Genomic DNA, 27,672 nt, shown 5'->3' on the forward strand with positions numbered 1-27,672 from the left:
TGTGATGATAATCTATTCCCGAAACCCTACAACGCTGCTGATGTAACATTCTCTAATCATGTGACCAAACACTGTGGCCACCTCTGTGGATGTCATGCCTCGCTGTAGCATTGTTTATGACTTTCAAAAACAGAATCTGAAATTAATTTAGCGCCTCTCCTCTTCCCACTGTAAGCTGGCGCTGCACAGCCAAACCACATGTTGTTATTGCTGCAGTGGCAGAGGGGGCTGCCTCAGCAGGCCTCAGTCACAGAGAACAGATTTGCTGTTTTGTTTTTTTTACTCGACTAAATGTGTAAGAGAGTTCTATCTTGCTTACTCATTTGAGTCTGTCTGGCTGTGAATATCTTGCTTAGCGTGCACTTAAGAGCGATTTATAACTTGTGGTGCAGCAAAGGGAGTAAACGGTTAAACCCGAAAGATCAGATTTGCATTTTGATCTCCTGTAAGACCCAGATGTTTAATCACGATTATGTGGCGCTTTGTTGTGGTAGCGGATAGGCTGTTGAAAGCACCGAGCCGCTGAATGTTTGTGTTTAAACCCTGCATCGGGGACCTGCAACCACAAAAGATGTTTTGCACCTTGACTGCTGTTAGCCGGATATCTCCAGACAGTCGGAGGGTCCACGAGGAGGTGAGGAGCTCCACTAACTCTGGATCACTGCCAAAGCGTTGACCTTGTGGCGGGCAAGGAGCTGTCACTCCCTTTTGAGTTACGTGAGAATCTGTTTTATGACGCTGTTTAATTTAAACCACTGCTCTGCATCTGACCGTGGCTCACCGAGTAAGAATTTAAGCGGTGCAGCGTTTCCACTTTTCTTTGCAAGAGTAGTGGTTTTGTGAAATCACTCCTATAATTTCCCTCACTCCCCCTAATAGCTTTATTCAATGGTCTTGTGCCAGTGGAGACACCGAAACCCCATTCCCCCAACTCACCCTCTTGCCCCCGAGCCTTGATCCCCACGGCTGCTTTGATTCGGACCAGCTCTGATGGGGCTGAGGGGTGGGGGCTCTGAAAGCACCGTCCTCCAGCCTCATTAAAAGGAAAGGAGGGGTTTTACTGGCCATGCAGCATGCAGCCGGTTTTTAAACCACCAACAAACTCCTCAGTTCCCCTGCTGCAACTGAGCACTCTTTGGAGTGTTGAGAGTTAAAACATCTTTCTGTCATTATTGCACTATTTAGAGTGAGACATTCAAGAAAGGTGTAAGCATTATTAAGCCTCGGGTTCTCATAGAGAACTTAGCCCATGTGGTGTTTAAGTGAAATCTAAGTATCTAAAAGTTAGATGAAGAGGACAAATGTAAACCATGATTCAGAGTTTGATTGGTGCCAAAGGCACCGAGCCCTCTACCCATGATCCATGTCTGAGTAATAGATCAGGAGACATGATGATGCAGCAGCACAGTAGCTGGGATTGTAAAGAAGAAAGCCCCATTTGCACCTGCCGCTTCATTCCCTACTGGAGTTGTAATGGCAAATATAAACTGGCTCGACATCTGTTGGCAATGTCAGTAGTCTGTTTTTATGCTTGTAATGACACATTAAACTCTGTGGTTGTCTCCCCCCCCCCTCACCCCCACCTCCTTCTCCACCCTGTGTCCCGTTCCAAGGGAGCAGTGCCAGCAAAATCGTCTGAATGAGTGCACGCTTTGTTTTCCTTGTCTGTTTTGGGCCAAGATCTGGTCTTAGATGTGGTGGCATTCTATGATCGGATAATTCCTTCCACGTCCCCACTTTAAGGTGTGTGTGGGCATGTGTGTTTGTGTGTGTTTTACTGCCGCTTGCTTGGCAGACCTCAGGGAGTGCAAACAGTGGCAATGGGTGGCCAGCTGGAGGAGAGCCATTTTGCCCTGTTAGGGAGCACCCAGTCACCCTGACGCGGCCCTCGCCAGTGGGAAGTCCTCTTGGCTGAGGCCTGATGTCGTCGTAAGCGCTGACAATCACCGACACGTCACTGGCAGAGGCAGAAACGGGCACAGAGAGTTGCCCAGGCCTGAGTGAAAATTTGTAACCCAAAGGAAAAATTCTTTCACATGAATCACTTTTGAATTCAAAGTGCTCATATAGATTGGCACATTGATTTTCATTTGAATTACCAGTCAAATAAAGCAGTATTTTGCATGTGTGTTTGCTTCAGGGATAAGGCCTTCAGGGTTTGGTGGTTGGTGCAAGATAAAGATGTAGGTAGCATTGCTTTTCCTAACTGTACTGCCTTATCAGTGCAGACCAGAGCAACATCAATTACATTAATAAAACAACATGTTGTGCATGGATCAGTCTAACTGAGCCAGCTACAAGTTAGAAATCTGGCAGCGTTTTTCCAAAGTTTTCTTTTATACGTTTTTGAAAATAAACCGTAAAAGTGTGATACTTCTTAACTCTGTGTGTGTGTGTGTGTGTGTGTGTGTGTGTGTGTGTGTGTGTGTGTGTGTGTGTGTGTGTGTGTGTGTGTGTGTGTGTGTCGAAGTTGAATGGAAGTAAAGCGGAGTTAAACCTCGTTAGTAGCACAACCAAGCTGTCCCTGAACTATGATCTGTTGGCCAACTTGTCTCTCTTGGGAGAGTGGGGAAATTCCCAGACCCCTAAACACCCCCGCCATCTCTCATTCCCTCTGTCCCTCCTCCCTCCGGACCAGTCGAGACGTGCAGGTTTGAACCCTCTATGTGTTTCTGGCCTCCAATGCCCATTGCCACTCAAGCAGCAGGGGTCCGGTGCATTTGTCTCATAATTATCCGACTGGATAGGGGGGTTCTAAAGATGAAAGAGACGAATCACAGAGCTCCTCTGTCAAAGGTCTGTCTGCCTGGCTGGGGGGTTTTGGATCTATCTCCCTTGTCCTCTCTCTCTTTCGTGGCATCCAACGCCCGCCCCACCGCCACCTCTACTCCATCACACACACAGAGTCTTGCTTTTCCTCAAGAGCTGCCTCCACAGAGCATATTCACCAACAGTGAACGCTCGTGCACAGCCCCCCCTTCTACTAGCCACCCCGCTGATTCATTCACAACTACAAAACTGCAGAAATACCCCCCACCCTCACATCCTGAAAGACTTCAGACTTTCTCCTCTTTTTTTTCCTCACCCCCTCACAAGCTCCACCCACCAACCATCAGCTAGCCGCCTACCTCACCCATTTGCTCCCCCTTACTCCTCCTCATCTCCCTCATCCGCCTCCCCTTTTTCTCCTCTGCACCCTCCCTGCAACCACTTTCTCCTTCTTCTCCTCTTAACTACTGGCTAGGAGTTAATGGACTGTTTTGGCTAGTCTCCAGACGGTGAGTGTCACCTCATTAGCCTATAGCGGCTCGCTCCCAGACTGCTCCTTGTGTGTGTATGTGTGTAGGAGGAGGACTACAACGACGGAATGTCATTGGTCTGCCCCCCCCCCCCCCCCCCCCCCCCCAAACGTCCCACCACACACCCCTCTTACCCTCTTCCTCTCCCCTTCCCACCACTACAATGAATGAGAAAACACGCATGCATAATTAAATCTATAGTCTCGTCCTCACTCCACCCTCCTTCCCCTCCTTCCTCCACAGACGTGCATTTAAGGGAAAAAAAAAAAAAAAGCTCCTGCTTGGAAGTTTGCCACCGTGGAAAAATAGCAGTGTCTTCGAACCAGAGAGATGTGGCCAACCTTGCACCCTTGTATGGGCCCATTCTTCTTCTTTCTTTTTTTTTTTTACCCCCGGCTCGCCGAATGGCAGGGTGGCAACAGCGGGCGAATGTAAATGCCACCCGGTCCTGCCAGTCAATTACACCGCAACAAAGCTAATTGTTTGTTTGGTGCATAGCAAAAAAGATGCAGCGTTGGCCATTGATTGGCCCTTTGTCTCACGCACAGATGCAGCGCTCTCTTTTTCTCACAGTCTGGACCTGATGGTCGTTTAAGTTGTGGATGATGACGAGACCACACTTTTGGAAAATCAGTTAATCCAGGTTTAAACAATTTTTGGTCCAAGATCTGATGATTGCTTTCATTATCAGTGAATCTGTTAATTATTTTCTGACTAGCAGATTATTTAGTTTACATAATCAGATATTAGTCCGAAACACTGATTAGAATCTGCGGGAGCTCAAACTTAAGCCTTCAAATTGTTTGTTTTGACTTATCAACAGTCACCCGTTCAAAATGTTCAATTTACAAAGATTTGAGGGGCGAGAAAAGTTGCATATCTTCACATTTTAGAAGCTGATACCAAAAAAAAGAAAAAATTGTTGCTTGAGAAATGATTTTTTTTAAAAAGTTGATTGATTTAAGTGGTTTCAGCACAAACGGCTTTCATAAATACATTTGCGCTTACTTCTAAGACAGTGTCAGGGTTGTCGGAGGTGAAAAGTTTTGGCTGCAAACGATCTTTTTTAAAGCGTCAGGAACAGAGAAAAAGCAGATTTTCGTGAAAGGAAAAGAAAAGAAAAAGGAATGTCGTGTAAAAAGTGAAAGGAAAGTCCAATTTGTGAGGAAAGGGTGAACTGGAAGAGAGCGAAAGGAGCTGGAAACATTAAGTGGGGCACAGTGTGCTGACTGGAGACCAGCCTGCTCATTTTTCATTGGACAGATGAGCCACTGTGCCGCGTCGCTTTGTAGCGTAGTTCGTCTGCAGCCCGGTTTGCCGATTGCATCGTTCGCACAGCACACATCGGCTTCCCGCAGGATGTGGCATGCGTGCCCCTATTTGTACACACGTGTATGTCATAGTGTGCGGATGACTGTAAATGCATGCGATTTGTGCGTCCGCACAGAGGTGGGTAAACTTTATTTCGCAGCTCAAAAGGTGGGGAAGTTGAATTTTAGATGGATTAACCCTCATCTGCATCCTTAGTTGTATAGCCGCGTATCCTTTTGAGCTTGCCAGGTTCTTCCTTCTCCTCTCCTGGGCCGGTGTGGCTAATGATCCGTCAGGCCATTCAGTCCCTTGTTCAAGGCCCACTCGCCACTGAATACACTCCCTCCCCGTCCACACTGTTTGGTGACCTCAATGAGGAGCCTGTTGTCCTCCCGGCTCAGTTAAAATGCTCTCCTCTTTTCACTGCCGTGAGAGTTTACCGAGGAGAAGGCACAGAGACTCGGCCAAGAGAAAGAGGGCCTGCTCTTCACAGGCATTAGTATGCAACGATCAGAAACAAACACACAAACTGATGATCCGCGCACGCATGGGCATACACACTGAGGCGGCAGCGGCCGTGAGCGTGCACTCCATTGAGAGACGGGCACAGAGAGATACAAATGAGCTGGGTCACACACAAAATCAGCCGTGCGCACACACACACTGTATGGCTTCTCATTGTTCTTGTCTGGGCTGGGATCCCACTTGATTCCATAAGTCTCAAAACCCTGACAGACCTACTGTGTGCATGTGTGTGTGTGTGTGTCTCCTGGTCTATTGAACAAGTCTGGGGTGTCTGTCTTAGAGAAAAGAAGGCAACATGTCATTGTTCTCACAGACGTTTCAACTTTGCCCCTCTCACTTTCTCTGAGCTTTTTTTTTTCACTCGTTTGACTGAGTATATCTGTGTGTGTGTGTCTGTGTGTGTGCGTGTCTGCGTGTAACTCATCCTACTGTACCTGCATTCCCCGTCAGTGGCAGTCATTTGATAGGGTAGCTATCCGGATTACCAGGTGCTCCTTTAAGCCAATAAGAAATACTTGGCTTGTTCCAATTATGAGATAATCATTACAGTGTCACACAGTGTATGGCCGCCACTGCTGCAACACAGTCAGTCAGAGGAATACAATGGTATCTATATCAGTCTGTGCAGAGGTATCACTGATAATAAAACCAACCATGTGGTATAGAAGAGGCCGTAAGAGCCATGTTCTTTAGACTTTACCACATCCTGCTACGTGCAAAGTGTTGAAGTTCAGTCCTACCAAATATATGTAAAGGAAGCTTTCCCCCCTCCTCGTCAAAGCTCACCCTCCTTATGAGACAACGCCGCCCCAAGATGGCGTTCAATTTGGCACAGCGTTTGTCTTCCCTTCACCCTCGGCATCAATATCACTCTCCTTTCGGCCAGGTCAGGTGCCAGCCCTATGCAGAATGCCATGCGTGAGTCCTAATGAGGAAGGGGGGGTGAGATGCCAGAATTTGGTGTGTGTGTGTGTGTAAAGGGAGGGGTCGTCGGTGGGAGGCATCGCCAGTTGGCAGGCTGGCACACAAAGGCTGGCACGATAAGATCCTCCCTCTTCTGCGGGCAGATTTTCTCGCCCATATCTTTTGTTTGGCTTGTTTGGGTTGCGGCTCATCCTGATAAAGGCCACTTTGTTTAGACAACAAAGCGTGAGGGAGGGAGAGAAGGGAAAGATAGAGAGACAAAGAGAGAGAATGAGAGAGAAGGGTTGGGTGGGTTGGAGTGGGGGGTGATGGGGGGCATTAGAAAAGGCGGCAACGGGAGTGTGGGGGGCACCGGCACAGATGGAAACATTAAAAGAAAAAGAGAGAAAAGTGTTAAAAGAAGGCGACGCGAGAAGGAAAAAAAAAAAGAGAGCGCGCACCTCGTACTGGATAAGACATTATCGTTGCAGATACACGCTGAACAGTAGATATGCACACAGAGGCGGGTATGAAAAGATACAATAGAGGAGGGATACTGTTGCAGGCACAGGGACAGCGATAGACAGATAGCGAGGAGAAGAAAAAGATTTGGAGAAGGGAGCAGGTTCTGCTGGAAGCCAGCCCGAGTAGTGTGAGGTCATCGACAAAAGCTGTGAATGATAGAAACCAGGAGCAGAGGAGGACACGGGACACACACACACATATTACATACCAGCACATGTACAGTCATTTATGCACGCCGTCACGACTTGTGTGACCCCTGTGCTGCACATACACGGACACACAAGCACTTGATACGTATTTGGACTGTGCATTTCCAAGGAAGGACAAAGTGGAGGCTCCCGCACCGGAAGAGGAAAGAAAAGCAGGAGGACACTGAGCAGAAAGTCTGCTCGGCCACATCAAATATTTACTCAGGAGCAGCTGTATTGTCGAAACATTACGCATCGGAGGCGCTCCGTAATTAGGTCGATATTTTCTGCCCCTCTCCCTCTTTCTGTTTCCCTACTTCTCTGGGAGTCCACCCCTCTGCACCTCTCCTCCGCACACTCCCCTCCCCTCGCCTCCCCAGGCTGCTGAAATGCGTCTTGGCTCGGGACCCATGCCTCTGGCAGCCAGAGTGCTATACATGTGCACAGAACCCCGCTCGGCATAAAATGGCTGCCAGACAGGCTTCTCCTCCTGAAATGTCGACAGCGGTATGCATCTGCAGGGCGTGCGTGTTGCGCGTGCGCACTGTTTTTTTGTGGAGGATATCTGTACGCGTCTGCAAGTGTTTGCGGACTAGAAACGTGCACCGCAGTAATCCAAAAAAAAAGAAAGAGAAAGAAAGAAAGAAAGAAAGAAAAGGGGGGGAAAAAAGCAACTTTCCCAAACTATGTGGCTAATTTAACCCACACTGTGTGCGTATGTGCATGTGTGTTCTGCAATTTAGTGGGAACAGAATGGGTATCATGCCAAAAATGAAGAGGGTGGGTTAGGGAGAGTGTATGTGTGTGTTTTAGTGATTCTGAAATCCAGGCGAGCAACACACTTGGGCGTGGAGAAACCTCACAAGCACTGCGAAACTTTCTTGCCGAGCCAGATTTCTGTTGCCATTACCCCTAATTGCCCTAATCGTTACAGTGGTATGATAAGTATCCCACCGGACGAGAAGGTGTAAGAACTCGTGGACACATCCAAAATACCCACAAGCCTTTTCTCCTGCTTTTTTCTTCCCCCTCTTTCTTTTTTTTTTTTGCTGAGTAACAACAGATAATCTGATTCATACGTGGTACTGTGTTTTTTTCCCCGCTTCCTTCATGAACCGGTTTGTTTATTTAAACAAGTGGCAGGGACGGAGGGTGCCAAGAAATGTTGTTTTTGGAAAAGGGCCGCGTGTGTATATGTGCGCGCGCGCGTGTGTTTATGTGTGCGAGAGAGAGGCCGCGTGTGTGCGGTGTCTGGCCTCGCGATCGAGCCCTGCCAAACTCCCAGGGCAAAGCCGAGCCTCCTCGACCGCAACTGTTTATTTACAGGTTACACTACTGTTTATTTGAAGACTATCGGATTGGCTGGGCCTCTGCAAAGGACACCTTGTAGATACAGATACCAGGCCTCAGGCTCGTGCTTCACCACATGTTTACTTTGTGCAATCTTTTTTTTTCCTTTTTTCAGAATAGCCTCTTTTATATGAAATTTCATTTGATATTTTGGAGTTCAGCACGGTTATCTTGTTTGCACAATTTCAAACGAGCGCTTTGTTCAGAAGCCTGTTGAATCACAAGCTAAGACTGTTCAATCCTACCTATTTAGTCATCTAAATAGATTTGATAGAAAGTTGATTTAGTGAGGTCGCACTAAACAAATAAAAAATGCATGCAGAAAACACCACGGGGCATGAAAAGCCCAGAACGAGAACGAGAGATAAAACGAGCACATCCGCAGACTCCCAAATGTGCAAGCGTCTTATTAAATATTTTAATCAAACTGAAAAAATAGAGGGAGCGTGAAGCTGCCCTTCTTGGGTCAAAGATAAAATGTAATGCAATAGGGGAGGTGTTTCCAGCTCTGGTGCAGACCTGGCAGATGTGCCATATGCTTGTATCCCACCTTGAGTCATCCAGGTGGTCTCTCCTGGTGCTACAGTGGGGCCTCATGCTGGAAGATGCTGCCTGGGATCTCTAATTGCCACGACCATCTGCTCTTTTTGTCATGGTTGCCTGTTCAGCCCTCGAAGAAGTAGAAAAAAAATAAAGGAAAAAGGAAAACAAACAAAAAACCGCACAACTCTGATCCGATCTAACCGAACTGTAGCAGCTCTCCCACCACCCCGCTCCCTTTTCCCCTCCCCGCGCTGCCTTTTCAGCATTTACCTCCTCCCTACTCTCTTGTGCTCTTTTCTCGCCCCCTGCCTGTTTCTCTCCCTCTCAGCACTTCTCGGGGAGCCAGCGTAGAGTTGGCAGTCGTAACTAGACTGATGGATGACTCGGAAAGTGGCAATTGGGATGGAGTGGGGGGGGGGGTGGTTGGATCGGGGAGACAAGGCCACTGAGTATCGTGCGATAACTTTATGGACATGTGCTAACTTCACGTAAAAGTTTGTGCGAGTGTGTGTTTGTAGGAGGAACTCTCTGTGTGTTGGTGGAAGGCAAAGCAAGCTATTTGGCTGATGTCTGAAATTGATTTGAACACGTTCAATGTGCAAGTTGCGATGTCATGCAGATTTTAGTATTGACCAAATCTACTCTAATAATTTAAATAGCTGACTACTCATTTAAATAATTTAGTAAGGAGCGGTATCATTTGTTTTCTGGCTTCCCAGCTTGTCAAGTTTCGTTTTTTTCTGTTTTATTTCAACTTTAAATGAAGTCTTTTTTTACTGCTGATCAGCCCAACAAACAAAAAGATCCATAGTTCGATCCTGAGAGGAGACAATATCCCTTTTTTTGAAGAAAGAAAAAATAAAATAATGTGGAGCTGCCCGCTGTGGCGACCCTTTGTGAATAAGGGAGCAACCGAAATTAGCTTTTTAGGAGAAAGCTGAACAGTTCTATGATGAAAGCACAAGTCGCGCTCAAGTTTTCACATGTTTTGGAAGTGTAGCAGATCTGTACCGTTGGCCTTTAACTTGTATGTTACGCATACATTTTTTAAAAGTTAAACATTAAAAGCGGGATTTTTTTCCCCCTTTGCTTAATGTATGGTCCTGTTCCCTCCCTGCTTTGTCATTGTTGAGCTTCGGCCAAGAACATTCTGTTTTTGCAGTCCTGTTTAATAGTCAAATTTAGGAGTGGGGGAACGAGAGAGAGAAAGAGAGAGAGAGCGGGAGAACCACATAGGGAGAGAACAAGAAAAGAATAAATCTTTCAACGTATTTTTTTTTTCCCTTCTCTTCCACCAGCCTCTCTTTTCCTTCTCTCCGTTGCCTCTGTAACGCAGCTCATGAGAGCTGCGGCAGGAAAAGGGGTGTTGTTCCAAGGCGAGGGTATCTGAGTTCACCGTCTCTGGCTTCTTGGGTCTCATGTTAAATGTGTAGATGGTAATCTCTCTGCTGCTTCTTAGTGCACCCCGTCTGTCCCGGGGCATGTATGGGCTTGGACTGGTTTGAACTATTATTGGGGTCCCATTAGGAGCCCCCTGCCAAGCATGGCTTGGTCTTAATATACTTTAGCGTGCGGTTATAATATCCTGTTTATACCGATGTTGACTGTTATGCTGCACGACTTATAAGGAAACAAAAAAAGGTGCCTTTGATCAATCACTGGGCGATGACGAACTCGTGAGGAATGATACGTTACCCTCCCAGTTAGGCTGGCAGGTAAAACACATCAGTCCGCGTGGCCTCATACCACAGTCCTGCGCACCATAACCGGTGGAAAGAATTCCACTCATGTTTCCTTGTGTTTCCCCACCCCTCCTGTCCTCTCTCTACGTTTTTTTGTTCTGTGCTTGTACCTTGCGCAGCAGGACCAAACACATTTTGTATGCCCCTCACCCCTTCCTCCCAACACCCCCCCCAGCCTCTTTGAAAAATTACCCAGAGGTCTGCGGGTAAAAACATTTAGGTTTATAGGTTAGTCCGTGTCAGACGCAGAGCTTTTGCTTCAGTTTACTCTCCCATTAATGATAATCCTGTTCAAACAAAAACGACTTGTTCATTGTGCAGTGGGTGCACTTTCCTGGAGAAACAGATAAGGAAAAAAAGAGGAAAAAAAACCTTCACGCGCTCGCGCAGCAAATGACTTCTTGCTCCCACAAAGGTGTTACATGTTACAATAAGAAAAAACAAAAATAAAGTCGGTTTGCATAGTTGCGTAATTTTTCAAGTTGCACGATTTGACCTTTGCTGGAAATAATCAGCGCTGACAAGAAAATATTTCACTTTGAGCGAGACGTTGCTGCCTTCTTTTTGAGCTAATCCCCGGCCCTTCTTTCTGTGTGTTTGCAGACTCTCAGCAGTCAGGAAGTCCAAGTAACAATGAGCCAGGCAAGAACCCTCTTCCAGGTATGTACACTGCCAGTCATCCTCCCTCCTGTCATCAGTCCATTGTTTTCTGTGCAGCTTTCCAACTGTACAGCAGCTTATCTACACTGTAACCTACTGAGTTTAAACAGTGTGCTAACCTCTGTGACTGGAAGGGAAAATACCTAAGTTTACAAGCTATGTTTAAGCAGACCCAAGGTATATACCAGATGGTCCTCTGTGTGAATACTCCAAAGAAATCGTCAGCACAAACCAGATTTAGCTAAACAGACAGTTGGTAAATGTTAGAAAAAAGTAAAATTCAAGTTAGTATCACTTTTGAAAATTCCCTGGCTAAAGCCTAAGTTGTAAACTTTATGTAGGCTAAGGAAAGAATAACATTTGAGTTCATCACCCCAGTCGGAGCTTCTGTGTTTTCAAAAAAATCCAAAAAGATCTGGAGTGAAAATGTTACAGCATATTGTGCCTTTGGCTGGTAGTTGAGTGCGTCAAGGTGAGCCAGCAGAGCTGAGCTGTAGAGAATATTCTTTGACAGTGCCGTTGTTCCCCTGGACTGACCTGCACTGTGTCGTCACAGTGCTGGAATGAAAATAGTTTGAGAAGTATAATTAGTTTTCTACCTCAAGAGCAGGTTCTGCTGATACCGGTGCCAAGAAAAACATGCTAGCGAGCCAATGACTCAGGCCTGGGAGGCCTTCGGCAGTGGCACAGTTCCTCGCAAAAGCCATTGGCTCACTTGAGGCATTAAGCTTAGTAGGTGCCAATCGAGATGCCCATCTATCTTTCTGGCACAGCCCGAGTGCCTTTGGCTTTAAATCAAAGCAGAGCCAGCTTCATTTGGGTGTCAGTAACTTGTCTGAGTATTTTACATGACTGACAGCATCTGATTAGCGCTGATGAGTTCTGGGCAGGGCATACACACTATAGTGTAAACCGGGGAAGAAAAAACACACACACACATTAGGGGTACTTTATTTAGTCTGAAAATGGTTTTCTAAAAAACAGAAGAAGAAAAAAATCTGGCTGTGCTTAAATAACCGTGTTCTACCTCATTCAGAGCAGCTTCGTTTAAAAAAGAAAACTCGAGCAGTCTAAGGTTCTGCAAATGATCGTTTTTATGATTATGCTTTTCTGCAGCTATTTCATGCTGTTATATCGTAACAGTGTCAATATTTACAGTGGTGAAGTTCTACCATTGTATTGATCAAACGGGCAGGACCTGCTGTTCAGCACGGACTCGTCTTCAGTTCTCACAGCAGCGGCAGCCTGCGTGTCCTCCGCCTCTCACACACACACACACACACACACACACACACACACACACACCTGTCCTGTCACTCTTTGCTGCGCTGCACAGGAATGGTTTTGTCCTCGGCATTTGTTTAAACATGTCAGGCCAGAAACAAAGCGAGTCACTCAGCACTTGTGCTTAAAATACTAGATGGAAAAAATAACAACAATAATACGAATAATAATAATTGACGCTTTCAGGAAATAGACCGTGACCCATGCACTTTCCTTTTCCATTTTTTCGATTTTTTAAAAACTGCCCGTTCCTAAATCCACAATCCATAAATTATATCCATAATTTAATGTATAATACATTAAATATCTTCCAAATTTAAAATGTTTTTAAATGACAGTTTGTTTTGTTTGAACAGTTTCCTGACTGAAAGAAGATACTAATCAATTTGCATGCAAACACAACTTGAAAGGGGAAAAAAAATCATAATAAAAAAGAAGAAATAAAATAGGTTCTTTAGCTCCATCCATGTCTAATGAAATAATTTAATAGCCGTAATAAATCTCGTGTTATTGTTCATTTTACAAGGAAATAATTACATGAGAAAGTCACAGCTTCATTAATCATTGCTTATTATGTTTCAGTGTATTTGGAAGACAGTTTCATCAAATCAGGAGTCTTCAGTGTTGCAGAACTAGTGCGAGTGTCCAGAAGTGAGTATAGAGCTCTTATATTGCTTTTAATGTGTGTGTCTTTCTCTTATCACTGATCAGACGTGTGGTTATGTTAAACACGGGTGGAGCCAAGCTGGAGCTTTAGAGATATGTTGACAGTGTAACAGGTTTAACAAAGTTAATATCAAGGTCAAAAAGCTGACACTCTGTCGGTCTATTCACAGGCAACTGGGGTCTAATTAGTGAATAGAACTGAAGGTACGACGATTGAAAAGACTCGTGTGGGTGTGCGCAGGCTCTGTGTGTTAATGTGTTTTCATATGAAGAGAAAAAACAGATTTAAGAAGGACAAAACAAAACAAATAAAAGTGCCTTAACCCTCAACAGCCACTTAAAATTCTGTTTTCCTCATAATCTCTGTATTTACTGAAACCCACCACACAGCTGTAGTGTGGATAATCCAGTTTGGCTGGTCTGCTTTTGCGAGAAAAAGAGCACTTGAGTGCACAGCTGTCTGTATGAGCCTGCAATCATCTGTATAGACATGTCCGCCCCGCGCAGAGCTGTTAACCGTCGTCCCTCCAGGACTCCAATGATAACTGAGGGCACGTCAAGGCACCTTTTACCTGTGTTGCCTCTGAGCTGTAACTGTAGCGAATGCGCCTGTGGTGCACAAAGACCCCAGTCACCCTCAACAACGAGCGTTTTAAAGAAACATACCTCCATGTGTTGTCTGTATCTTGCGCCGCCTTCCAGCTAGTTTTAATCCGATGGTTAGTGTGGTGTGGAATAAGCAGGGATACTTACATAAATTAGGAAATATTTATTGTTGACTCATGGAGATCACTTATGAATTAAATATGTCACTTCCAACTTCTCAATGAAATTATTTGGGTTTTTGGAGTAGACAAAACAAACAATTTTAATATGTCAGCATGGACTTAGGAGGAGAGTAGGAGAAAATAATTGTATATAGTTTAAGTATGTCTTTATATTTGGAAAAAATCTCACTGCAATGCTAACAACAAATGCTGATTAAATTTGAATTTTTTGGTAGTTTATGTAGTGCGTAGCACGTCTCTGATGGAAGCGTGAGCCACTTTGTCTCAGTTGGCTCGTTCATTGTGCTGTGAAAGACAGGACCTACTTGTTTCCATGCTCGCACACTGAATATCCTTTTGAAAGACTCTGTGTTTTTGTTTAGTGTTTAATGTGCCCCCTGACCAGATGGCCTCTGAGCTGCCATGTCTGCTCTCATGTGACCGAGCCTGGTTTCACTAAAGCCGACTGAAGTCGCGCTGGAATTTTAAAAAGGTCGACGGACGCACAGGAATTGTCACTCACTCAGCCAGTCGCTCCCTGGGAAGATATCTAAGCAGCCGCTCGTCCGTCATCGCGCTTCTCTCCCAGCTCTCCAGGCCGTTGAGACATTCTTTGAAGTCCATGAAAGGGGGGGCTGCGGAGTTCAAGGCTGATTTGCAGTCCTGCATTTCGCCGAGGACGCTCATTATTTGCAACAGGAGCCTCGACTGCAAGTGTAACAATATTTTGTCAACAGAAAACGTGGGCGTGCACGGGCAACTGGTGAGCGAATTTACTCAAAGTAAATCCTCTCCTGCAGCTGATTCAGAATCATTGTCTATTTAATGTTTTTGTTTTGGGGTGGTTTTCACGCCTAAATGTCCAAGCCCAGATTATCAAATGAGATGACTGGCAGGGTGGCCAAGTGGCATCGTCAACAAATATTGTGCTGAGCCAAGAGCCATAAAGAGAAACCAGCACACAGAGAAATCGCCGGGAATGTTCAAAGCTATGAATGAGAAAATTAAAAAAAACAGACAAAATAAAAACAATGGTCTCATCTTAAGCGTCCGCTGGCCGGGTGCATTCCTCCACAGACAGCTCGGTATGGGTAGCAGCGGGTAGGGGCCTTTGCCAGGGCTACAGCGGGCTGCCAGGGTGGAGGCTGGCGGAGGGATAGGCCAGTGGTGAACCTCAGACCACAACAGACGGCGCCACACACTCCATCCTCTCATCCACTCCAAACCAACCAACCGCTCGAGCTGCAGGCTGCCTTGCGGGCCACACACTGAAGAGAGATAAAGTGAGAGGCAGAGGAAAAAGAGAGCGGGAGAGAGCGAAGCTGGGTGGTGAACCTCTTTTGTTCTGTAAACACAGGCCTGGCCCCCACTGAAACAATATCCCTCACCTTGACCGCAGTGAGAAAAACAACACCTTTTCCACTGTAAATCATTATGTGAGGAAACTGCCAAGTTTTGCGCCCGATGATAAAGAAGTGAAGGAAATGCTGGCGATTGTGAACGTTTGCCACGAGTTTCTTTAGAAGCAATCCGAAGGCATCGTTTTAACTTTCACAAGAGGCATTTAATGCAAAAAGAAAAACATTTCACTCTTTAATTTGTTGTAAAGCCAAATAGAAATCTAGCCAAATAAAAATAACTCGCCTGTTCTAAACACACAAGCCGATGAAGCCGTTGTGCATCTAATTGTGCGAAAGATGGTGCTGACATTGATTTCCTTTTCTCTGTGTCCTTTGCAGTGCCCATTACCCACGGTGCAACAGTAAACTTCTCCATGGCGGACATGCCCAGCCAACCTTACTATCATGACCTGAACTCCAGCGTGGGGCTGCATCGCCCCCTGTCCTCCCCTCCTGGCAGGTCAGTGGAAGTTACGGCAACAGATAGTTTCAGGATAAGAGCTATTTGGAGATAAAAGTGCTGCTGCAGTTCTGCAGCGTCAGAGTGACTTTGCTTTCTTGTCTGATCATTTTAAACACAAAAATATCTTATTAAATTTAAGGGAAGTGCACTGACTTCTTCCGAGATACTGTTTTGTATATATTTTTGCCAAAATGAACCACAAATGAAACAAAGATGATGACAAATGTGCCTACCGCATTATACTACATTTGTTTAGTCAGTATAAAGCTGCATCCCTCTGCTTTCCATCTTTATGCTAAGCTAAGCTAAACATCTCCAGCCCTTAGCTTTAGAGTTAGCACACTAACAGGAGAGTGACATCAGTCTTCCCATCTAACTATTGGCAACAGAGCAAACAAGGGTGTTTCCCAAAATATTGGACTCTTCCTTTTAACTAAGCTTGTACATAATACCAGTTAATCTTTGTCAAACATCTTCTCCAACTGCCCCTAAATCAGTATTGACACCATCTTGCGTTCTCGAAAGTTGCGGTCCCCCAAACTACTGTCTGCATCAAACCGTAAACTTCTCCATGTGTGCAGCAAAAGGCCCAAAACCGTCAACATGGAGGAGAACATGGACACCAGCCCGACGGGACCCGACTTCTACTCGTCACCCAGCCCGCCAAACAGTCAGGCAAACTGGCGCGACAGAGACGGAGGTGAGTCTTTCCCAGTATCGTTCTCCTTCTAATTTACATGGTTGCACAAACATACAGAGTGCACAGCTCACGGTTGCACAAGAGCATGTGGAGATAATTTGCAGAGGGATGAGAAGATCTTGTGTCCTTGCATGCAAATAGATCTGATCAAAGTGAACACCTAGCATTGTTTTGCAACAGCAGCTGAACTCTCTTAAACTCTCAGCCTTGTCATAACCTACTGTACATCAATGCTGCTCACCGCTCTGAAAATACATACCATGGCAGATATAGCCTTGGGCATCAACAGTCATTATAAATACGTACATTTGTTTGGAGTTGCTGGTTGAATACAAATCTTTGTTCTCTCGCACCTGTCGCTTGTATAAAGGAAGTAGCGTAGAGTGTTGGCTCAACTGCTTTGAAGTGAATTATTATCTGTATGCAACAGCTCCCTGGAATTTCCTTCTAAGTTTGTGTTTTCTTTTTCATAAACCTCATCCGGTTTAGATCTGCAGTGAGTTATGGACAAAAAGCCAATCAGTGGACTTTTGATGATCGAGTTTAATGCACAGAAGGGAAAGAACTCGTAATAAGCGAATGCATGGGGCTCACATTACAAGGAAGTAGATAAAGATGTGTGTTTCCGTCCGAGAGAGAGTGAGATCTTCACAGGGCCGCTTGCACGTCTTATTTCGCCGTCTCCCGGTGCAGAGCAGAGCCCGTCGCCCTTTTAATTAAGGCCTCGCTTTCCCAGGTTTCCAGATCATTCTCACTCTCTGCTGACTTCCTTCAACACTCCGATGCCCACACTTCATCTGGATTTAACCAAGTGAGGCAGTAGTAAACATTTTGTTTGAACGTGATGAACGGTATCATTGAAAGTAAAGCACATCTCTTCCCCCCTGTTGCGGCTTCTAGCTTCGGTCTGAACTTTGAACACTTCTCTTTTGGTTTGCTCAACTATTTTAATATAATAAGTAGGAAGGCTGAGTGGGGAAAAACACCACATGATACACAGGAGGCGCAGCACTGGTGGGATTCAGCCACAGCCCAATGTGGCTGCATGAAATTTCAGCGTGTCCCTGTGCACAAGGCCTGAGAGTATGGCTCTGTGTAAACTTAGACACTTGGGGTGAGGAGAAAGGGAAAGCAGTGGGTAGAAAACTCTCCAAAGACAGCCATTACTCTGTCAAGAGAGAATAAATGAGAAGTGGGGTGATATTAAACCCATATGAGTCATACTAAGTGCCAAGCAATTATTTTGTCCACATGGTTGCCGTTTGACAAAACCTCACCATGTAGTGGAAGAAATAGTTTCTTTCTTGTGTTGTGCTCTGGTTAAAGTACTGTACATTTTCACATTTGTCTCCTTTTTTTGCATTACGGTGTCATATTTACCCCCTTTAATACAAAATATATTGTTTCCAAAGGGCGGCCAATCCGCTCTAACTGCAAGGACACTTTGGACCTTTTTATTTAAACTATTTAAAGTGTTTAACGTCTGTTAATTAATTGTCCAGTTTAATTTCTTGGGACAGTCTCTGAAGCAGTTAATTAGCAGAAGAGAGGAGACGCTGAATACTTCTTCTGGAGAAAATATTTCCCTTTTTTTTTCCTTTTTTTTACTGGAAACATTAGGTAGCGATATAAATCTTCTCCAAGGTATTTCTTCCTCTGACACAAAATGAAAGCACTTAAGCCTGTATCCTCTTGCAACCTCAGACTGGGAAATCCCCCTGAATTCCAGCCACCTTTGTCGCTCTCTCCTCTGGTGATGAGCGATTTTTCCCGTCACTTGGGTGGATCCTTCCCTGTTGTTAGGAAAAGGGAGGGAAGAACGGTTAACGCTACAGAAACGTCTGAACAAATGGGGTTTACACAGCTCCTTTCTTTCTTTCTTTTTTTTTTTGGAGGATGGGGGGGAAGAGATGAATGATGTGAAAGTTATACACCGCAAGAATCTGTGACAGACCAGAAAAGCACTTGATGAATGTTCATAGAAGAAGCACAAGCAGACATAAGCCACTGCCTTTCGGATCTATTTGTTATCACGTTCCCTTCAGACACTGCGTCTTACCATGGAAAATTGAAAACTGCGCAGCCGTGACAGCAGAACATTGCTCACGAAAGTGTAGAGCAGCAATAATGAGCGACTCGTAAGTTGAGTTTGTGCACCTACTTTGACTTCATAGAACTACACGAATTGCCTAAACAAATTCCGTGTCTTGTGCTGAGCCTCCAGGATTATTCATGGGGAATTACGGTGGCTTGTCAAACAGTGTGTGAGGCCAAACAAAGCAGATGTAACACTGTAATATTCTATTTAAGATTACGTGAGGGTCTTGAGATTCCTTAAATCCTATTTGAGCGACCAGCTGCTTTCCGACTGCGTGTCACTTCACTGGATTTAATTGTCTTCTCAGACATGACAGAAGACACATTTTTTATTTCTAGCGGATGTCCGGTGGTTTATGATGATTCCAGAGATTATATGTGATTTTGACCCTTGGGGATGTCTGCAATTTGCAGAGTCCATTTTTCATCTGCGAGTTACATTTGCTGGCGAAAGGGAGGGGGGGGGAAAGAAACGGTCCCCTGATCGCACTAATCCCAAGCAGATCAAATTCTGCTTAATTTCAACTGTAATTCATTTTTGGCATTCAGCTCCTTTCATTCATGAGAAATGGAAGAATTAGTACAAGCTACGGGGAAATCTTTGATTAATTTTCAACAAAAAAAATTAAAAAATCTGCAAAAGAAAATATTTAAAAGTTCATTTTTTTCCCATTAGGGAAGTCTTTTCATGTCAGGGAGGTTGGGAGAAACTTTTTTTTACTTGAGTCCCATGACTGTAACCTGAAAGAAGCTCAACTTTCGAACTTTTGAGCAATAATCAAAAAGGCTCGCTAACGTTTTCTGAGTGCAGATTCATTCACGTGTTCGTGTGCCCTTCCCTACCAGCAGACATGTCCTCTCCTACGATGAAGAAGCCAGAGAAGCCGCTGTTCAGCCCGACCTCTCCGCAGGACTCCTCACCACGACTCAGCACTTTCCCTCAGCCTCATCACCCAGGCCTAACAAGTGTAGGACACAGTGGTGAGTTCCAAATGCTGACTCTCTTCTTTAACGTTTGACTTCATTCCCTGCCTAAACACAGTCAAAGGCTCATACTCTCTCCGCTCCTTTGTCTGCGTGTCTTGCAGTTATATCGGCGAGGAGCCCCCCTCCACACTCGCCGCTGCAGTTCTCGGCCTCGGCTATCTTGCCCCCGACGGCGTCGTCCTACTTCTCGCACCCCACCATCCGCTACCCGCCTCATCTCAACCCTGCTGATTCCCTCAAGAGCTACGTGCCGTCATATGACCCGTCCAGCCCGCAGAGCAGCCAGGTCAGACTTTTTTTGTCTTTTCGTTTTTCCCCCGTGTTTTCAAAAGGCTGTAAGCCAGATCTCCAGCCAGAAGTCGTAGGGTTGTTTGGCACAACTTTCACGCCCTCTAGTCGTTCTTTGTTATATTATTGGGCTCCGTTTCCATCCGACAGATTAAAGATGAGAACGAATGTATGAATTACAGCATTTGTTTGTCTGTATTTCAGCATTACTGCCTCATTAGTGCTTTTTGCATCAGGGAAGATTATTTTTTCCTGCTCTAAATATCTTTATATTACAAACCTCAAACTGCACTTTTTATACACTTAGGATGACTAAATTTGATGGACTCCTGCCTCCCTCCCACTTTTTGAGGGGATAGAATATTGGAAAAAAGACAAAACTACACTTAAAATTAATGAATTTAGTGTAAATCACATGATATCAGTGGAGAAAGTGCTGATTTTTTTTTTGTTGCCACTTCATGTGACAGAAAAAGCATATATATATTCTGCTTGATATAGAGCTCACGCCAAAGGTTATAGCACATTCCCAGCCTTATATTTGCTTTTTGTTTTTTGTTTTTAAATCAACCGCGTGACTCTATTAAAAAATAAAAAATACTGGACAAACTATTGCAATTGCAGTCACACATGACAAACAATACTGCACGGAGACGTGGCAGTAAATCAAATAGCTCTGGGCTTTTCTACATTCAGGGTACACACTGCGGCCAGTGTGTTGGAGAGAGCTAGCAGGCGTCTCTATAGATGAGAGAGCCGTGTGATATTTATGTGAGTTTTATATCCCCGCTGTTCTAACTGTAAACAAAGGCCTCGTAGACGGCTCCATCTCCAGAGCAGGGAGCGGGCTGGAAGTGTGGGGAGGTGGGGAGGAGAGAGGGTTACTCCAGAGAAAAACCGCGGGGAATGATAAAGGTTGTAAATATTTGCCGTTGCCGGGGCCCGGCTCTTGTGCAGAATTAACTGGCCCTCTGCTGGGGTGCTGGAAAGTTGGGGGGGGTGACTTGGCTAGCGAGGTGGGCTCCGGTAGGGAAGAGAGAGCGCAAGAAGACTGAGGTGAGGGGGGTAGCGAAGGTTGGGGGGGCACAGCAAATAACACAGCGCTTATAATCCCATGGACGAGTGCCAGAATGTTTTTATGCTTGCTTTAACGCAGATTATATTACACTCTAATTAAACATTCTATTCACATGGAAGGGAACCCTGCGGACACAATTCTTTTCCAAAAAGGCCTGTTTGAGTTTTGAACTTGGGGCGGCCCCGAAATGAACGCCCCAGACAGTCTCCAGCCGTCTGAAAGAGTAGCTCCCACTAGCTTCCTTTATTTCCTTCTCCATATATATAGTCCCACTGCTTTTCTTTCTATACTGGCACATTCACGCCATTGTAACAGGTCACTCCACAGCTCTCTCTCCGTCTTTTCATGCCCGGGTCCCCCTAAATTCCATTTATGAGCGCCATTAAAATCATTGTTTAGAATCATGTAGGAATTACATTGTCATTGACTGAAGATCTATTGTTGCTCATGCCCCCCAGAGTTTTGGTAATAACTGTGACAGGACAGCGGCTGAAAGTACTAAAATCCTTTCTTCAGGCGGAGCATTAAGTGTGAGAGTCAGTGGTCCAGCAATCTTTTGTTGTTAAGTGTAAGTTTCTCAGGGCAAACCGAGGCGGTTACGTCCCGTCCCGTCCCCCCCTCCCCCGAAAAGGAGGGAAATGACGCCGTGATAGGATGTTCAGCCTCTTTAGTGTTCAGTTTGTTGCATGCTTGTCTTGGTTTATTGAGATCTACCCCTCTGCAGATTAACAAGGGAGCAAACGCTTGTAAACTCAAGTCACTGGACACAGTCTGTCGTTTTATAAGGTGACACGTTTTTGGTGGCGGGCAAAGCAAATGCGGTTCTTACATGTGGATGTTTAGGGGGGAAAACAGATTTTCTTTGCTTTTTGTGTTAATTCAGATGCATTATTTCAGTATGATCCTGGTTTCTATTACTCCTACTGAATTATGTTTCAAATAAAAGAGAAGTGAAAGATTTTAGGTGGTGTTTTTACAAGAACATGCAGCTCGTGTTTGCTGTGACACTTATTTCAGGTCTTAAAAAAAATAAAGTGCATAATTGTGTTGTTGTTGTGTGTTTTTTTTATATCATCTGTACCCCACCTGCAGCCTAACAGCAGTGGTCAGGTTGTTGGAAAGGTCCCAGGCCACTTCACCCCAGTTTTGGCTCCCTCCCCACACCACGGCGCTGTGCGACCTGTCTCGCTTTCCATGCCAGACACCAAGCCCATCACCACATCAACAGAAGGTGAGCTCCAGTACCTGCTGCCCACTACTGACACACAGTACCTACAGTACAGCAAATACAGCACTTCCTCACAGTGTAGTAGCTCACGCTAGAAACACACTGGATTGTGTTTTTTAATGTAGTGTATAGTCTGTGCTCTAAATTTGCATCTTTTCAATTTGCATCGCACTTAAGGTGGAAAGTCATTTCTAAGGGCAGCACTGATCTAATTATTTCTATTAGAATAAAATAACCCTTGAAGAGTAAGTGAACATGAGAGTGACACAAAGCTAGTTAGCAGTTTGTCTGTTTCAATCACTCAGTATCAGTATTCTGGTAACCATGCCAACTGGATGGCCGGGAGTATGCTTGTCAGTGCAGCCAGGTGAGACCATAAACCACTAGTGGGGGACAAAAAGATTTTAGGCTGTGTCTGACAGTAGAAGCAAACGATAAAAAGAATCAGAGTGGTCCCAGCATGGAATCTTGCGGAACCCCTGCAGGCAGTTTTCACTATATGTTTATAGTTTAGAGTATCAGTGGAATTTAACAATGTTACTATGGTTACAGCAGTCAATTCCATGTAAATTCCCGACATCCAAATTTGAATCCAGACACTTATTCCTGTTTTTGTTTTGTTTTTTTGTGATGCTATGCTACCCAGGCTACTCATCGCCTGGCACGCCAACAGCTAATCGTTTTGTGAGCCTAAACCCTAGAGATCCCACCTTCCTGCACCAGCAACAGGTGAGGTTTCACCCCCTTCAGCACTCAGCTCACCTGTTCATCTTATCCTTTCACCCCTTCCCACGTCTCCACCCATTTTATCAAATCCCTGCTCTCTACAAAATCCAGAAACACACTGCTACTGACTTCTAGGGAGCAGTAAATGATCCCTTTAGATTAGAGCACTTCAGAAGTTCAGATTAAACGACAGATAAATTGAGGTCAACCGTAGCCGTGGATGCTGGCATAAAAAATTAGCAATGCTTTCTTTTATTTATTTATTTGTTTGTTTGTTTGTTCAAACCACAATTGAACCTTTGATATGCAAGCATAATATTTTCACTTTGGAATTGAGAAGCTTAAATTAACAGCTTAAATTATGCCCATTTTAAACTATCATTTTGAGTGAGTGTGCTTGAATTTAAATTCCACACTTGAGGAAAAAGAGACCTTAAGAAAGGTGAAGGGTCATTGCCATTAGAAGCTGGATGGTACACATGGATGCTTTTGAGAGTGAAATGTGTTTTTGTTTCCTCTACACGTACTTTAGAAGCTCTCACACGCATACCACACGTAGTCAGCACACTCATTTACCTCATTTACCGTACACGTGCTAAATATGTAGCGTTGGCGTCGGGTGGTTGCCTCAGGACTGGCTACAGGATGTCCTGGGATAGATGTGTGTGTCTCTCTGTTTGTGGGGGTGTGCGTATGTGCGAGGTTAGAACTGTTGCGGTGTTGTCGGACGAGAGAGGGAGAGTGCTCTCCCCTACCCAGTCTTATTGAAAGCGCTGTTCTGAGCCAAGGCTTTTCCAACCACAACTAATTGAATGCATCTGCACACAGCTACATAATGATCGCTGGGTTTCTCCTCAGCTCACTTTTTTTATGTTTAGCTTAAAAAAAAAAGACAAAGCTGGCCTCTGTTTCCTCACTTCTCTTTCTGTCTTTCCTTTTCTCTCTGCCTTTTTCACTTGAATTTCCTAAAATCAGGGCAAAAAACCCCAAAAAAAACACAGGGGGGAATATTTGTCAGCAGTCGTGGGATGCTTTTATCCCACTCGGGAGGAGAGGGAGGAGGAGAGGGAGGATTCACTTGGCTGATGTCGCACAGTTTGTCTTCCACATTTCTAGTAGCCCTGCTACTTCTTTCAGTGGGGCACAAAGTGACTACACAAGACATCGGCAGTCTGAGAGTAGCTGCATGAACTGCTGAATTTTGTCCAAACCGTGGCTCCCCGAGGCTACAAAGCCTTTCTGTTTCAGATTTTGAAATCAGCCAGATATATAAAGATCCCCTCAGTAAGGACTGTTGGCACTTAAAATAAAGAAATATAGTCAAAGATTTAATTACTAGTTTTATTAGTTAATGACAGTTATGTTTTGGTGGCATAATTCTGTGATTTTATTGCACTGACAAGTCAAAAGATGAATTATTTTGGGCCTTACATATTCCCTTAGATTTGGTTTGGGAAGCATTTTATCAAAAAGACAGTAGCTTAGAAATGTAGAAGAATGAGAGCCTTGTAAGCATAACAATGATACCTTTCTGAAAGGTTACATGCTATATCGCCAAGAATAAATGTTTGTGTCGGCTTAAGGAAGTCTAAACAGTCCTCGCATTGATTCATCATGCTTCTGCTTGTCGCAGTTGTTTTTGTTTTCTGTGGTATGATTTAGCGGCCTAGGATCTGGCCCCGTGGAGCGGAGAGAGACACCGAGCCAAGTCCCTCAGGACTAAACACTTTCACCGAATGCTCAGTCATTGTCCTCATCTGGCAATGATGCGTATTGTGTGGGGGGTCCATAAGACTTTACTGACGATGTCAGTTGTTTGGTTGAAGCCGTTTCTGGCTAGGCTCGGTAGAAACGAGGACGAGAAGGAACGGGAAAGAGACAGTCAAGGTTTTTAAATGCAGTCAGCCTTGTGTCTGGACCGTGGAGGTTCAGTCTCTGTCTGTATGTGTGATTGATAGAGGCCGTGACTTCCATTGAATCTGTTTCGCATTTCCTTGCCGCTGCCAGAGATATTAAATAAAATAAACCAAAAGCAGAGGGCTCTGATGGAACGACAGTTTTTGGAATACCCAAGTTTCCTGATCATCACCGAATTCCGAATTATTGTTAAATTTATATCTCATTGCTATAAAAAAGCATGTCTCCTGTGATAACTTGCTAATAAATTTTTAAAAAAAAAATCTACTTCTCACCTCATACCTATTTTAAAATGTCGCACCACCGAAATAGAGATCCTCGGACACAGACACACTAATACTAGGCTTCAAAATGAAAACACAAAACAAACCACCACCACCACACGCTCTCACACCTGCTCTACGATTCCCAGGCAATGAATGTGTGAAAACCCTCCATTCATCTCTCGCCTTGGTTAACCCCTCGAGGGAATGCCACCATCTAGCATTCCGCAGGGAAAGATCCGTGATCAGATGTCATTTGGTATTATCTAAGGAAGGATTCTAATCCACAATCTGCCCGCATCTGTTTGCTAACGTTCCCCGGCTCCTTCCCCTTTTTTCCCCGCTGCCCGTGCGACTCTGATGTGTCGGTGCCAGCGGACAGATGGCGAGCCCCTCGAGGAGCGGTGGCACCGAGCGTCTGGCCCAACCCGCGCATTCTCTCCAAGCTTTTGTCAGGCTGGAGAGTGCGGGAACAGCGTGGGGGTTTGGTCTCCCAGCATTTGATAAATACTGAGAAAACACACTGAATGAAACAAGTTTGCGTTGTTTCCTATTCAGTTTTATTAATCAGCCGCTCAAAGCAATTCATCAAGTGAAACCGATACATTAAATTGAAGCCAAATGACTGTTATTGCGTCACCGTTGCTTAAAATGAATTCCCTTCGCTGGTTGTTTCTTGCCATTACTTCACATTTGTTCCAGGAAAGATGAAGGAACACAACGCAAACATCCCTCAATTTAAGTATGGCTTAAGTAGGAAACCATCAGCCCCCACCCCACCCCTCCCTCCCGATGTGTTCATCCAGGTGCTCAGAGAAAAAAGAACACATTTCTTGACCGTTGCAAATGGCTCTGAATATTCAGCGTATGCGTATATCTGATTAAATCCCTCTTAAGAGCCTCTGCAAAACGTCTGCCACTGCACGAGGAGTGCTAACAGTGCAGTTTTATCCCGATGCATTACTAAATGAATGTGTTGACCACAGGGCAAGGTTAGGTTGGTATTGGCAGAGATAGCTCTCAGCTGGATTGCCGACACGTGCGCTCGCATAATGCATGCAAAGGAGACACAGTTTGTGCGTGGCTTTTTTTTGTTGCAGTAATTTGTAATCTGTATGTCAGGTTGGCATGTCTTAAAACAGGGGAGAAGGGGTTAGTGTGCGCGTTGGCGCGTGCGTGTATTTGTGTGTGTGTGTGTGTGTGTGTGTGGGCGAGTGCTGTAACTTCATTGTAATTGCGACCCTTAATCAATAAAAACAGTTAGCTAATGAAAAAAGTCTGCATGCTTGAGGGCATGCGTCCTGAATCTGAAAGTGCACTTAGACTGAAGCAATCATTATGGACAGGGTGCATGCATCCAGTGGATTGCATGGCTTCATTGGTTTACCAGGTAAAATGAAATAAATAAATAAACAAGATAAAACAGTAGAGACTGCTCACAGATGAACTTCCTGTATGATGCCACTCACATTTTCTAACTAACTAACTTCGTTTTGTTTTTTGTTTTGCTTCCAGGTTAGCTGTTTCCACTAACTGTAATGCATGCTTTTTATTTTCTGTCTGTTTCACCTGTAGCTGTTATTTTATCTCAATAAGTATTAAAAACACTGACTCAGTTTTCATTCTTAGGATTCATTTTGGAGCCTTTTTTTAAAAAAAAAATCTATTTTTTATTTCCCGTGCTCCTGTCCTAGGCTCTTTTGCATGCATGTGTGTATACAGTGTTGAGTTGTAGTGTAATCTGAAGTGGAAGTTGTCTTGGCCCAGTGATCTGACTGCTAGGTTTCAATTGACAGCTGAGGAAGTGTGACTGGAGCGTGACTCAAAACGGCAGGCATTATGGCCCCAGTGCCACTGACGACACTTTGGGGATTACTTGGCAAAGGTAACCTTTTCATTCTTTCATGCCGTCTCTCTCTGTCTCTCTTTCAGCACATGCACAAACACACAACATATAAGCATTGAAATGAGTAACTCAGTATAATGTATGATTTCCTTGATTGTCTCCTCTTTACGTTCACATATAAACACAATTACGGGGCCAGTAGCCATGGCTGTTATTGCTGCAGATGTTGACCTTTTTCGAGATGAGGTCATGCCTTTGATAAAACACACGTTTCCTTGTGTCTCCCTCATGTTTTCTTTCCCCCGCCCCCTTTCTGTTGCTTCATCTCCTTTTCCATGCCTTAATAGTTTTATACATTTCCCAGTAACTTCTTCTTGTTTTGCACTTGAGAATTCGATTAGCAGCGGAGTCCCTTCATTCTGTTTTCCCCAGAACCGACTTTTGTAAATGCACACGAACACAAACCACGAGAGGAGAAGGTCATAATTTTCTTTTCATATCTGTTGGAAAGCGATAAATACAAATACCAATATTATATTTCGCTGCATAACGACAACTCTTGCAGTGTGATTCAGCTTTTGAAATAAAGCCTTTCTTCCTCTTGGATTCATTCTTAATAAAAACAACAAAATAATGCTTTGATGTAACTAATTTGACAAAGCATGTGGAAAATTTAAAAAAGGAAGTCATTTCAGGTCAGATTGTTAGCCATGTGCGGTTAAGTTGCTCGCTGTATTTAAACAAGCTTAGCTTTGTTTAACTTTGTGCTCAAGTAATGCTTTACTCTCTGTAACTTAAAGTTACAGACCCCCCACCTTCCACACACACACACACACACACACACACACACACACACACACACACACACACACACACACACACACACCCCTCCTCCCTCGCTTCCATACTGTATCTC

At 44.7% G+C, this 27,672-nt stretch overlaps 1 protein-coding gene across 9 annotated transcripts in view; it reads left to right on the top strand.

Annotated features, from left to right (window-relative positions):
- The window catches only part of LOC102306412 (nuclear factor 1 B-type), a 64,648-nt gene that overhangs the window by 27,339 nt on the left and 9,637 nt on the right, over positions 1-27,672 (top strand). For 4 of the 9 annotated variants that reach the window (XM_005927708.3, XM_042223120.1, XM_005927706.3 and 1 more), the window contains 9 exons: positions 10,990-11,046; positions 12,913-12,981; positions 15,503-15,623; positions 16,208-16,326; positions 19,270-19,404; positions 19,512-19,696; positions 21,869-22,007; positions 22,651-22,733; positions 26,707-26,795. In XM_005927708.3, coding sequence (XP_005927770.1) covers positions 10,990-11,046; positions 12,913-12,981; positions 15,503-15,623; positions 16,208-16,326; positions 19,270-19,404; positions 19,512-19,696; positions 21,869-22,007; positions 22,651-22,733; positions 26,707-26,795 — 997 coding nt within the window. Of the gene's footprint in view, positions 1-10,989; positions 11,047-12,912; positions 12,982-15,502; positions 15,624-16,207; positions 18,886-19,269; positions 19,405-19,511; positions 19,697-21,868; positions 22,008-22,650; positions 22,734-26,706; positions 26,796-27,672 lie in introns of those variants that run through there. The other 5 variants (XM_042223121.1, XM_005927707.3, XM_005927709.3 and 2 more) reach the window with 4 other exon arrangements.

The sequence above is a fragment of the Haplochromis burtoni genome, unplaced genomic scaffold (genome assembly GCF_018398535.1).
Source record: "Haplochromis burtoni strain Fernald_Lab_line unplaced genomic scaffold, NCSU_Asbu1 Contig_102, whole genome shotgun sequence".
Lineage (NCBI taxonomy): Eukaryota > Metazoa > Chordata > Actinopteri > Cichliformes > Cichlidae > Haplochromis > Haplochromis burtoni.